The 14,365-nt window shown below is 44.7% G+C and overlaps 1 protein-coding gene across 1 annotated transcript in view; it reads left to right on the top strand.

The window, feature by feature from the left end:
* The window catches only part of LOC126185062 (organic cation transporter-like protein), a 236,984-nt gene that overhangs the window by 147,336 nt on the left and 75,283 nt on the right, over nucleotides 1–14,365 (top strand). Inside the window, exon 7 of the mRNA XM_049927818.1 lies at nucleotides 12,780–13,090. Within this exon, the coding sequence (XP_049783775.1) occupies nucleotides 12,780–13,090 (311 nt within the window). The remainder of the gene's footprint in view (nucleotides 1–12,779; nucleotides 13,091–14,365) is intronic.

The raw sequence follows: 14,365 nt of genomic DNA, 5'->3' as shown, positions 1-14,365 counted from the left end.
AAGACAGGAGTAACAATTAATGATACACGCAGCAGACTAAATGAGAAGAATTTCAATACTTTTCTTTTTATAAGACGAAATTTGTGTGTCTTGTAATGTTGTATTTTAAACAACAGACTACAGAACAAAAATTTAAATACCTTACTTTTTATGAAACGAAATTTGCGTATGTTATATTGTTGTATCGCAAACAATAAAAAGTCTTAGAAAGTTATTTTTCACTTGAGATACCCGTACAAAACACTGATATTTGATCGATATATCGTTAACTTTTAAAAATGGTATCGATAATATCCGATGTATCAACTATCGATGTTTAAGTAACACTACCCCCTCAGGTAAAGGTTATCAGCTAGAATGTGCCACGAGGTCCTCTGTCAGGGCCTCCATCTATCTCCTTTGAATTCCCCGAGTTTTATCACCCTTCTCGCCCCTCCTTGGTTAGTACCAAGTTTCAGTCGCTCACGTAACAGTTCGACGTTGTTCCCCTCAGTTATTCAGGAGTGTCAGGGTGCCAGTGTCATTTACAGTGACGGCTCTAAAATCATGGATAAGACGGGATATGATTTTACATCTCCGTAGTGCGAATTTGTGGTTGTAAAAAAGGTCTCTCCTCAGAGGAGATGGAACAACATCTATTGGGCTACTGCCCCCTCTACTTAACTGTGCACTACCGAGCGAACTACTACTGCTGTTTCTCTTCGAAGGAATCCGCTGTCCTATGTCACCTTCAGATCAGTTATGCCCTATCTTATGTCCTATGTCACCTTCGGAGCAGTTATGCCAGAATGACCCATAGTTTTATTTTATGAAATGAACCTCTCCCAAGCTGTGATTTCAGAGCCTTACAAACAGCAGCTCACATTTGGTGCATGCCCCTCTTTCTGACTCTCCATGGTAAGCATGGTCCTCCACAAGGCTTAATTTCGGCCAGAACGCCCTGCAACGGCGATGTGGCACCTCCCAGGGAACTGGAAGAAGTCGCCACTGGAGGTTTAAAAGAGTACGCGTGTATTAAATCACAACATAAGCATAGTTTGCCGCTACACCGGCACCAGTGAACGCGACAACAGCTGACCAACGTGATGCGATGGGCAGCGGCATGGAGTGAAGTACTGTGTGTGTGTGTGTGTGTGTGTGTGTGTACAGGATACCAAGGTTTTTATGGCTAGTGGGGGGAGGAGGTTGTGTGGTTGAAGAGGTGTGCTCCAGCACCTAAAATTTTAGGAATTAAACCCTGTTCTTCCGAACTCTTTGCCGCTTATGCTGGCGAACAACTCACGGACAGTTGAACTGGTTCTCTGTTTTATCCGTGAGAGTGGTTTTTATTCTTAGATATAGCTTTTTAACCTACTTTTCAGGTGAGGGCAGGGTGGTTGGAGTTGGAGTATATCCAGCCTCAGACGGGGTCTTGTTGACCCTCGATTCCACCTTGATTTCCAACTGTCTAGGTCATCCCTCTTTTTCTCAGTTACAGTTTCCTTGAGATGCGGTTGGCCTCTTTTTTTCTGCTTCAGCCGATTTTCCGTTTTAGCACTCTGATAAATAATGGATGCTGTTCTCCTGTTTAACACCTTGACTATAACGGCGTGAGGATGAGATGGGAGTTAGCTATGTGAGGGATAGCCGCTATCACATGTAGAGGACATTCGCCTGCCCCCTGCCCCCCCTCCCCGCCCCATTTACTGACCTAATTATTTCTCTCACCTTCTCACCTCGCTTTATTTTTTTATTATTATTACTATCGGTCCTACTGAAATTCATTGCGTTACTAGCCTTTTCACTTTTTATTGTTACAAATCTCTGAGCTAGAAAGCATTTTTTACTCTGCTACTGTCTTCACCTTTAATCGGGATAATGGGGGGTCAGATGTGGATGGGGTTTCTCTCTTCGCGAATGTGCCTCGTCTACATATTGGCATGACCTATACACTTTTACATCTTTTGAAACTATTTATCAGCTCTGCCATCAATATTGCTTTCAATGCCTCGATGTGCCACTTCTACATACTTTTAAAATTCGCCCGCATCTCGTGGTCGTGCGGTAGCGTTCTCGCTTCCCACGCCCGGGTTCCCGGGTTCGATTCCCGGCGGGGTCAGGGATTTTCTCTGCCTCGTGATGGCTGGGTGTTGTGTGCTGTCCTTAGGTTAGTTAGGTTTAAGTAGTTCTAAGTTCTAGGGGACTTATGACCACAGCAGTTGAGTCCCATAGTGCTCAGAGCCATTTGAACCATTTTTTTAAAATTCGATCAAATTGCTGGCTAACGTCACTAACTCCAGATGAGCTATCTGTTGACTGAGATACTGATGGTCTCACCGTTAATCCATTAACTCTCAATCCACCAACCCACCAGCCAACCAACCAAATAACCAACCAGTCAAAGAAATCGATCTTCAAGTTTCAGAACTGCAACTTCGACTTGATGTCATAAAGATCCAGTCTTCTACATCTCCAGCTGAAACCACAATATTGCACACTGTGTCGTACTCGTGGTATACTTCGAAATTAATCAGCAAGAGGTATGTCGTAATAATACAAACCGCGTTGCTTTCAGTCACTTACGCGCAAACGACCATCATTTGCATGCACGCAGAATCTGCTTTGATTGCTGAAGACTACGACACACCATTCTATATTCCAAGCGGCCGTCTGATGACACCAGTCGAGCCGTGCACGTCGATGCTGTGGCGTGAGTGGAGGACAGGCTAGAGGCGTGCATGCACCTCATCCCAGTGCTAATAACCGATTCGCAACAGCTCGTGTTGACATGTCTGCGCTCACAAGCCCTCTTATCTGTGCTGAGGTACGTATTACGATTTGCCACTGCACCCCTTACAATTCGACGATCCTGGCGGGCGTGTGTGCTGCGTTGACGTCCACAACTTCGTTTACGAGTGTGAGAATGTTCACTTGATCACTGATACCAGCACTGTTGCGCAACTGACGCAGCACATCCAACTTATGTGGGTACCAGTTCAACAACACCTAAAGCACTCCAAAGATACCAGTGTGCACTTCTAAGGGGTAGGTAATTTATGTGTTGAACTTGCCAGCCAAAGCACTGTGAAGCGTTACAGGAAGGAAATAAGTAAGTCTTTGACAACAGAAAGAGAGAAAGCGAGAGAGAGGGAGGCATTCCAACAAAAACTGCGTATTACTCTTGGTTGATTTTTTATCTTCGGGTTGCCACAAAGGGATAATATACACTGCCTGACAAATGAGTGAAGTAACCAAAAGGTTGGACAAAATGAAACCAACTTCACTCTTACAAGGGAATGGTCAGACTTGTCATGTCGAAACCTGTGTTGCTTTTTTTACCACTGTGAGTTAACATTGCAAGAAGTCTGTATGCAGAATTTTAGCTGCTGACATGACCTGGAAGTCTGTAAACAATTTTATGAAGTACGACATTATTGTCGCATGGTTTCTGAGCTTATAACTGCCTCTTGTACAACCCTGACCTCACTTGCTACGTTATACCAACGCCATCTAGGGACAAGGTGGCGTTAGCTATGCGCCGCTCTCTTGCCACAGCAGTGAGAGAGCTGATTCCCCAGTGAAAGCGATCGTATGATAATTCAACATTCGTTGACAAATATGGCTGATATGTTATCTACAACATTCTTTCCAAATATCTATGAAATAGACACAAATAAATATACGATTTACACCACGTCCAAATTTTATTTCTTGTAATTACCGCAAAAATGCGAAATATTGATACAGTGTTCAAAACATAGGTTTTTTGTGCACAAAGAACATACAAGCAAAGACGACATATGACAGTTCTGCGAATCACAGACGTTGTTAGATGTCCATAGACAAAACTGGGCTGGCGTTAGGAATGAATCAGGCCTAGTATCAGTATATTTCGAGGAGTGCCACGCATATTTAATCAAATTCTGAAACCGTGGGGAGGAAAATTGATAATGTACTGCTGATTGCAGCTTGAGAATATTGTCACGGTGATACACAGGAAATTGCAGTGTTCTGCACACAATAATTTTCTCTGTTAGTTTTCTGTAAAATGCCTTCCACTGACGGAAAAATACTCTGTCTAAAGGTTGAATTACGTTCGTCGTGCCGGATGGAATCTGAAGTATCTCTACTTCTTTGTCAGGGTGGGCTCGAAATACAGCTTTTAATGAATCAGACCTTTTATGACCTGACCACGAATCTAGAAGGAGAAGAGATTTGTTCCCGCAGAACGGAAGAAAAGCATGACGCATGAAAAGTGTAACGTTTTCATTTCCCATTTTTCCAGACTTCGATGCGTCTAGAGAAGATTGTTTGCGTAGAACATTGTTCTTTTGACACATGGTCCAAAACGTCCAGTTGGTTCTTGAAGACACACTTATAGTTTAGGCAGCAATGAACCATCCAGACTAATTATGGGCATTACAGTGTATGAATGGGTGAGTGCAGTCGTGGATTGCGCAATCGCCTCAATATGTTTTTCCCCTTTGAATGACAGTGCTCTTTTCGCACGCATTTCTTTTTGAAAACCTGACTGATCTGCATTGTACACGTACGATTCACTAAAACTAGCGATCTTATTTTTTGCATTCGTAAGAAAAGCTTCTATCATTTCGATTTGTGTCACTTCATTTTCCGACCTGTTTCTCGATACAAATTTTGTTACGAGGGTTGTTTTTTAAGTTCGCGCGTATAGTCCCGTAGTTCGTGCGGACGCCGCAACAAGCCACCGCGCCACTTGCCGGCATCCTTCCCGTTCACACTGACGGAAGTTGCAGCTCTGTAGCTGACGTGTAGCATCGCTGTGCTACTTTATAATGTTTACGATTATTGAATGGCCCGCCGCGTGTGAGATACGGTCAGTGATACATTTTTTGACCGCGAGAAGCCTATCAGCTGCAGAAATTCATCGTCAGTTAACAGATGTTTATGGCTTGAATGCAGTGAGTGAAGGTAAAGTGCGTCAATGGGTTAGAGAGTTTAAAAATGGCCGTCAAAACGTCCATGACGAAGAACGCTCAGGCCGGCCCTCTGTGATCACTGATGATTTGGTGGCTGCAGTCGAAACAAAGATTCGTGAGGGCAGAAGATCCACAATTTCCACTCTTTCTTTGGAATTTCCACAAGTTTCAAGGTCGGTTTTGTACAAAATTGTGTCTGAAAACCTAAACTTTAAGAAACTGTGTTCTCGGTGGGTACCCAGACTCCTCACAGAGGACCACAAAGGGAAGAGATTTGCCACTTCATTGGACTTTTTGATTCGTTACGAGGAAGAAGGGGATGTCATGTTGAGTCAAATTGTCATTGGAGATGAAACATGGGTATCCCGTATCACTCCCGAAAGCAAGCGACAATCGATGGAATGGCGACATACAACCTCACCCGTCAAGGTCAAAGCCAAACAGACGCTGTCAAAGCGCAAGATTATGGCAACTGTGTTCTGGGACCGGCGCGGTGTTTTGCTAGTGGACTTTATGCCACGAGGAACGACAATCAACTCAGATGCCTACTGCGCAACTCTAAAGAAGCTCCGCAGAGCAATACAAAACAAAAGGCGCGGCATGCTGACAAAAGGAGTTTTGCTCATGCACGATAACGCTAGGCCTCACACCTCTCAAAAGACTTGGGATTTGATTGATTCTTTTGGCTGGGAAGTTTTGGACCATGCACCATACAGCCCAGACCTTGCTCCTAGCGATTTTCACCTTTTCCGGTACCTGAAACACCATCTTGGCGGGCAGCGCTTCAATAACGACGATGAAGTGAAAGCGGCCGTGAACTCTTGGCTGTCGGAGCAGGCGGCCGAATTCTTTGAAGAGGGAATTAAAAACTTAGTTGTACGGTATGACAAGTGCTTAAATAAACAAGGCAACTATGTAGAAAAATAGGTAAAAGGGTGTAGAATCAGAAAATAAAAGTTTTTTTACAAAAGTATTTGTATCTTTTTTTAAAAATAAAAACGGACCTTACTTAAAAAACAACCCTCGTATTTTTATTGCCACAATTTTATGTGATCTTGTGAAGTGACTAATCCAACTTTGAGAAGCTGTAAATTCTTTAGCGCCAATCGCGTTGGCAATCTCTAACGCCCAATCACGCAAAGTTGTATTGCTGACACTAAATGACTGTTGTCTGGCATCGGTAAATACCTCAAAAAGTCGCGCATTTGTCTCCGTCATAATTTCCAGTCGACTCTTAAGTCGTCCAGCGACTTCCTTTTTCCATCTATACAATTCACTTTCAGAACAGACAAAACGATACTTATTTTGAACAGTACTGACACTTTCGTTCAACCAATACGTCACCGCTTTTTCTTTGTCTGACAAGGTAATTGTAGTTGCTAGTGTTACTTTCAGAGATAACTGATGATGGTACATGGCACTATCACTCGAAGAGTCTTCATGAGTGCAACTTCCGTCGGTGTCTTCGCCGTCTGTAGATTCACAGTCTGCAATATCGAGTGTTTCAGTTGCTTCTAGCCACATGTCTGCGCCATTTACATTCTCGTCTAGAAGTTTAACAACCATGTCGCACAACACATAGTCTTCACGCGTGTTTTCTATTGATTGCTTCATTTGGCGTCTGTGGTATATCTCCATGGCAAGCAGCAAAACATTTACAGGGTTCGCCATCACCTGTGAGGGGAGATTGAATGTTCACCGTAAAGTGGCTTGCGGAGTATAGATGAACATGTACAGAACATCTTTCACATATCTAACCAGTTTCAGGACGGTATGTTTCGAAATACGTACCAGAAATTAAAAGGACGTGCATGCGACAGAAACGAATATTCGTTTCCCCTTTCCACCAAAACCCTGCAGCGATATTCCTCTCTAGAGAACGCCGCGATAAGACGGCCGCACTTCCCGACCATGAGCACAACGCTCGCGACTCGCCATTTCCAGGGGTGGCCAGCCGTCACTGCAAGCGCCAAGCAGGAAACACAGCCATGTTCGTGATTTTTTTTAGGTGACTTCCAGTTCATGTCAGCAGCTACAATTTTGCATACGGACCTTTTGCACAGTTAAATAACAGTGCTAAAAAAAGCAATACATGTTTCGGCATGACAAGTCTGACCATTCCCTTGTTAGAGAGGGTATGTGATGTTATTTTAGTAACTACAAAAAAAAATCTAGCCGAATTTACGAAGAATTTGTCAGTATGAGCCCATTTCACAGCACAATGCTGCACACCCTCAGGCCTGGATGCATACACTGATTCGGATGGGAAGAGTTTCATAAAGCCATTTACACTCTTCTGAGGCAAGCTGATGCGCATTAGTTGTAACTGGCCTTTGGGGCTTTGATATCCTGGATATTGGCACTTGATGTCGAAGCTTATCCCACACATGTTCTATTGGGATCAAGTCAGGGGTCCTGATAGCCATGGGGGTCCCTCAACATTACGTAGACATTTGAGAGAGACTCTTGCAATGTATGGACGAGCATTGTCATATTGAAATGGTTCTAATGGCTCTAAGCACTATGGGACTTAACATCTGAGGTCATCAGTCCCCTCTACTTAGAACTACTTAAACCTAACTAACCTAAGGACATCACACACATCCATGCCTGTGGCAGGGTTAGAACCTGCGACCGTAGCAGCAGCGAGGTTCCGGACTGAAGCCCCTAGAACCACTTGGCCACAGCGGCCGGCTGTCATGTTGAAAAATGGCACCATGATACTGTCGCATGAGAAGTAACACATGAAGATAAAGATTGTCTGTGACATAACACTGTTATGTAAGAGTTCTCTCAAACACTACTTCCTTAGCAGCTGTACATATGTAGATTGGCAGGAGGCAACTGTTCCTACACTTCAGTGATAGTTTGCTGGCCTACCCATTCTTACCAAGTGGCTGTGTACAAGTCCCTCAGCAGTTATACACTTGTAGATCGGTAGGAGAAAACTGTTCCTACAATTCAGTGATTGTTTGCTGTCCTATTTTTTATACCATGTATTGCTGTACAAATTCCTCAGCAGCTATCCACTTGTAGACTGGTAGCAGGCAATTTTTCCAGCACCGGCTGTAGGCCAGTTTCCTGCCGATTTCGAGTGGTATTGTGGACTTGGGCACACTGCAAAGTGAACAAACACACACACACACACACACACACACACACACACACACACACACACACACTTAATACTTAATCAGAAATGGGGACAAACCCATTTCAATTTCCCTCAGTCGAGTCCCATACACCAAGGCAAGCACCTTTGGTTCATTCAGTCTGGGGTAGTGGAATAGGACAAAGTTCTCTCCTGCATTATGAATTACCCAGCCATTTGAAAATACATGAACAGCTCTAGCACAGGCAATAGTCTCTATGAATTGTGAACTGCATCTTCAGTTCATCCCTCTGCATCACGATTATTTGCTGAAAAGTATTCCCCCTACGCTCGTCCATTATAGCCTCTCTTCATTCTGTGTTTAGGAGGCTATGGGCTCATTCCTCAGCTGTATGCTTACAGGTAATACACATATTAAAATCCTCTCTGTCCAATACCAACACCTTATCAGTTGAACACATTTTCCACCAAAAATAAAGACAATATCTTCCACTCCAGCCTTTTTCTGCCAATTCACAAATGGCAGAGGGAAGATAGATTTAGGGCAGTCCAGCAGCAGTAAATAAAAAAAAGTAAATAAATAAGAATAGTACCTTACATCCTTCCTCTCCAGTAGCTTAGAAATGGGAATGGGGAGGGGGAAGTGGGGGAGGGGAGAAGTATGGGTGATGACATCATCATGTGACGATGACCACATCTACCTCCGAGGGAAAGCCGCCACCTTGAATAAATTTCGGCTTTGTCTCCCTACTACCATGAAGACAAGATATGAGAAATTAGGGCTCATACAGATGCATATGCATACGGACAGTTATTTCTCCATCACTCAATAAAGCAGAGCAAGAAAGGAAATGACTAGTGGTGGCTGAAGGGACTTTACGGAGGCTTGCCGAGTGGGTGTGTAGATGTACCTGTAGATCGAGATTGGCCCATGAATCAATGGAAACGTATTTCTTGTTACACCAGGTCGATGGTCGTGGCTGGACACACCATCATCCTTGCAAAAGGCTATTCAAAAAATCTACTGCACCACACATGCAGGCCAGTGGGGATTGTTATTCTGTGGGGTACACTCACCTGGATATCTGTGGGACGTGTGGTAGTAATCGATGTCATCATGACAGTTGTGTACTACATGAACATTACTGCAGACTACCTGCATCTATTCATACTTGATGACTTCCCTGATGGCAGTGGCATCTACCCGTAGGATAACTGTCCCTGTCGTTGAACCAGAAACGCACAATAGGTGCTTGGGGAGCGTGATAATGGACTGACATTGATGTCTTGTCCGCCAAACTCGCCTGATTTGATCGCAGTGACACACGTCACGCTATCGGGCGCCAGCTCAGTGCACACAAACAACCGGTCCGTAAATATGGGGCTCGTGTGACTTCTGCGTAGACATCCGGTGCCACATACCTCCGGAAACATATGAAGGACTTGTTGAATACAGGTTTTCTGCTGTATTGCGTTCCAGATGTTTACCGACGCAGTATTATTTTGATTTTCATGATGATTTCCCTCGTCAGTGAGCGTAAATATTAATACTTTTACCTTTGTTTGGGAAGAATACATTTGATACCCTCAAACACGCACCATGAAATGGCTTGCCTTGTGCACTGAACTGACGAAAGTCACAGGATACCTCCTAATATAGTGTCGAACCTCCCTTTTCCTGGCGCAGTGCAGCAACTCGACGTGACATGGACTTAGAAAGGCGTTGGAAGTCCCGGCAGAAGTATTGAGTCATGCTGCCTATATAGCCGTCCGTAACTGCGAAAATGTTGCCGGTGCAGGATTCTGTGCACAAAGTGACCTTTCGATTATGTCCCATAAATGTCCCTTGAGATTCATGTCGGGCGATTTGGGTGGCCAAATCATTCACTCGAATTGTCCAGAATGTTCTTCAAACCAGTCGCGGATAGTTGTGGCCTGATGACATGACGTGTTGACATTCATAAAAATTCCATCATTTTTTCGGAATAAGGAGTCCATGAATGACTACAGACGGTCTCCAAGTAGTGAAAAATAACCATTTCCAGTCAACGATCGGTTCAGATGGACCAGAGGACTCAGTCCATTCCGTGTAAACACAGTCCACCCCATTGTGGAGCCACCACCAGCTTGCACAGTGCCTTATTGAGAACTTGGGTCCATGGCTTCGTGGAGTCTGTGCCGTACTCGAACCCTACCATCAGCTCTTACCAACTGAAGTCGGGACTCATCTGACCAGGCCACGGTTTTCCAGTCGCCTAGGAACCAATTGATATGGCCACGACCCCAAGAGAGGCGCTGCAGGCGATGTCGTGCTGTTAGCAAAGGCACTGGTGTCGGTCATCTGCTGCTATATCCCATTATCGCCAAATTTCGCCGCACTGTCCTAACGGATACATTCGTCGTACGTCCCACATTGATTTAGATGGTTACTGCGCGCAGAATAGCTTGTCTGTTAGCACTGACAACTCTATGCAAACGCCGCTGTTCTCAGCTGTTAGGTGAAGGCCGGTGGCCACTTGTAAACTCCCATTCACTTATCGAGGGATCGACCTTAATGACAGTGGAAAATTAAACCACGTGTAACTAATAGAAATTTGGGAAAAGCAATTGTCACCGAAGTTAATCTGTCGGTAAAGAGGGAGGAAGGGTTACATCTAAATGAAAGGAAAAATTCAAATGAAATTGGTGGAAATTAATTTTGAAGAAGCGTAAAGTCAATGAAGAAAGTAAATGTGCCGTCGTTACGTTAAAAATTAACTGACATTAATTAGGTATTTTAGATTTGGGGAAAATTACAGTCGCAAGTCGTATAGACAACTACTATAATAACTGAAAAAGAAAGGTTAATGCACATATAATTAGCACTAAAAGCGTGGCAACTGAGGGTTGACACGTGTTGTGTGAAAACTGAATGTTTGTGAGAAGTAATAAATTTCGCTACACTCTGACTTAATTTAGCAAAAGAATCAATAAACCCGGAAAATTGAAAGTTAATTTAGCGACTGAAATTAATAGTGTACTTTGCTTCTGAAGCACTACGAAATTAAATAAAATAAGGTTAGTCTTGGGCTACCTCAACAATCAACTCAAAAGCTACTTGAATTTACGCAATTTAGAAATAAGAGATTTAACTTTGAACTTGAATTAAATGATTTTCAACAATTGACAATAGTAAAATTTAGTACGTACCAAGCTGAGCTGCAGTCACAGGTAAGCTAAAATATGGTAACAAAACTCGTACTCTTAATTTGTGCTTGTGTAATCTAAATATTGTAGCCAGCTATGAATACTTTAACTGAACTTTCAAATTAAAGCAGCGAAATGGAATGATATTACTTTAATGCTGGCGTTTGAATTTCAACGACACTCGGGTTCATTTCGGAAAAGGAAGGGATCCTGCTTGGTAATGCAATTGGGACAATGAGCAACAAAGATTCATGCTAAGTTGCTGTATTTTAGTGATGCAAATGGAACAGTTTGGAAAGCTGGGGTCTGACATACAGTTCTGAAACTTTACGTGCTTTCAGTCTTCCTTGTTGGTTGACTGAAGGTTTGAAGTCGTCGATCGAGGAGGTGGCGACAATCACTGTTGCAGAAGCTGGACGTTGGCGCGCCTTCTTCTCGACACGGTCACCAGGCGAAACGGGCTCTTCATGTGTGCCAGCTAATGTTTCCCGTCCGCGACACCGTGCCATAAACTACCATAGCAAGTCGAGCGCAATTACATGCTGCCAAACCCCGAAAGCGCGGCAACTTGCGGGAGCGTCACTCAACTCACCTGCTCCACCGCCCTACTCCAGCCAGAGTCTGCTCTGCCCATGCTCCACGCGGCAGAGTGAACACTACCCAAGATCCTAAATACTTTGGTTCTCCGCACGAACTATCGATGTAATCGTTCGATAGCATAGCTTTCCCTAGGCAAGACCCAGCGTAAAAATACAAATAATATTTACAAAACAAACCAATTATATGGTTCAAATGCCTCTGAGCACTATGGGACTTAACATCTATGGTCATCAGTCCCCTAGAACTTAGAACTACTTAAACCTAACTAACCTAAGGACATGACACAACACCCAGTCGTCACGAGGCAGAGAAAATCCCCGACCCCACCGGGAATCATACCCGGGAACCCGGGCGCGGGAAGCGAGAACGCTACCGCACGACCACGAGCTGCGGACAAACCAATTATACTTCGACATAAATGCATAAATATACATATACAAATTGTAAAACAATTACAATATATAAAGACACAGGAATGTCATATCTTCAGGTAACAAAATAAGGAAAAAAATTATAGTACAATAGATGGAAATAGGAGGATATTTATTTCCGGCGTTACACACTGTGTTGTCCGGAGTGAGAAGTAATGCCTGAAATTTCGAATCTCGGCACGCTATTGATACTGTGTATCTTGGAATATTGAGTTCGCTAACTGTTTCCGAAATGGGATGTCCCATGCTTCTAGCTCCAATTACTATTCTGCGTTCAACGTCTGTTAATTCCCATCGTGCTGCCATAATGACGTCATATACATTTTCACTTGAATCACCTGAGTACAAATGACGGTTCCGGCAGCGCACTGCCCTTTTATACCTCGAGTACGCGACAGTGCCTTATTGACAACTGTCGCATGACCTTTGTCACCTCAGTGTATGCTATAGGGAGTGGATGTAGATTCCCGGCTTTCAGGATGTGCCGCGCGACCTGCGTCAATGTGTGTGCAGGCTGGTGCCGGAGTCTCCGCGCTGGCTGCTGGCGGTGGGGCGCCGCGAGTGTGCGGTGCGTGTGCTGAGCCGTGGCGCCGAGCTCAACCGGCTGGACGCGGCGGCGGTGCGGGAGCGCCTGCCGGCCGCCATCCAACAGCCCGAGCAGCAGCCCCGGCCGGGCATCACGGCGCTCTTCCGGTCCGCCTCCCTGCGGCGCAGGATGTGCGTGCTCTGCCAAGCCTGGTTCGTCTCCGGCCTTACCTTCTTCTCCTTCACGCAGTCTCTGGACAGAATGGGAAGCAACATATTTTTCAACATCACGATGGCAGGTAAGTTCGAGTTACATTGCGAAGCCTTGACTCATATTTCCAGAAGGAATTTTCACTCTGCCGCGGAGTTTGCACTCATTTCATATTTCCTGGTAGATTTAAAGCATGTGCCGGAACGGAATTCGAACCTGGGACTTTTGCCTTTTGCGGGCAAGTGGTTTACCGACAGAGCTGTCCAGTCGCGGCTCACGATCCGCCCTCAGAGTTGTACTTCTGCTCAGGCGCGCTCATACTTAAAGGCTCTTAGGCGGAGCTGCCCCAGAATATACAGGGTGAAAAGTATTTAAACCGACAAACCCTGGGAGGTTGTAGGGGACATCAAAACAAATATTTTTCCTTAATGTCATTTTTTCGTATGAGGATGGTTTAAACCGGTAGAGGCCGTATTACGCTATTCAGTTGTTAGAGGCCGTATTACGATCTTCAGTTGTTGGAGGGCGTATTACGATCTTCAGTTGTAGGCAACTGCTGTCCACCAGTGTAGTAGTTCATTGTGTCTGTTTACTAATGGAGCGATACACCGGGAGTGAGTACACTGATATTGTTGGTGCGTACTACGTAGCGCACCACAACGGACGAGCTACACAGCGGGTTTATCAACAACAATATCCTAATCGCCGTATCCCGCATCATTACGACCTTTGCTGCTGTGTACCAACGTCTGCGTGAGACCGGGTCATTTTGCAGATTACCTGGACAGGGACACCGTCGCACGGTAAGAACGCTGCAATTTGAGGAAGCTGTCTTGCAGCATGTGGAGCGGGATCCTTCAATCAGCACTCGTGCAAATGCACGTAACATGGGGACGAATCAGACGAATGTAAGAACAGTCCTTCGAGAACAATTGTTACGTCCATTTCACATACAGCGTGTCCACAACCTGGAACCAGTTGATTATCCACCCAAAGCACAGTTTCCGCAGTGGTACCTGGAACAGTGTGAAATGCATCCTACATTTCCATCCTCTGTGTTGTTTGCCGATGAAGCAACGTTCGGGCGTGATGGAGTCTTCAACATGGACAATTCGCATGTTTGGAGTGAGGATAACCCACATGCCACAATTACTAGCGCTCATCAAGTGCGGATCTTCGTTAATGTGTGGGTCGGTGTTGTTGGGGACTGTTTAATTGGGCCGTATCTGCTACCTAGGCCATTAAATGGCAGGCACTATTACAATTTTCTCGCCAGAGCATTGCTAGAATTGCTGGAAGACGTCCCGCTCCCTACAAGACAATGCATGTGGTTCCAATATGACGGGGCGCCGGCACATTTCAG

Source organism: Schistocerca cancellata, chromosome 4 (genome assembly GCF_023864275.1).
Source record: "Schistocerca cancellata isolate TAMUIC-IGC-003103 chromosome 4, iqSchCanc2.1, whole genome shotgun sequence".
Lineage (NCBI taxonomy): Eukaryota > Metazoa > Arthropoda > Insecta > Orthoptera > Acrididae > Schistocerca > Schistocerca cancellata.
This window is presented reverse-complemented; position numbering and strand designations above follow the sequence as displayed.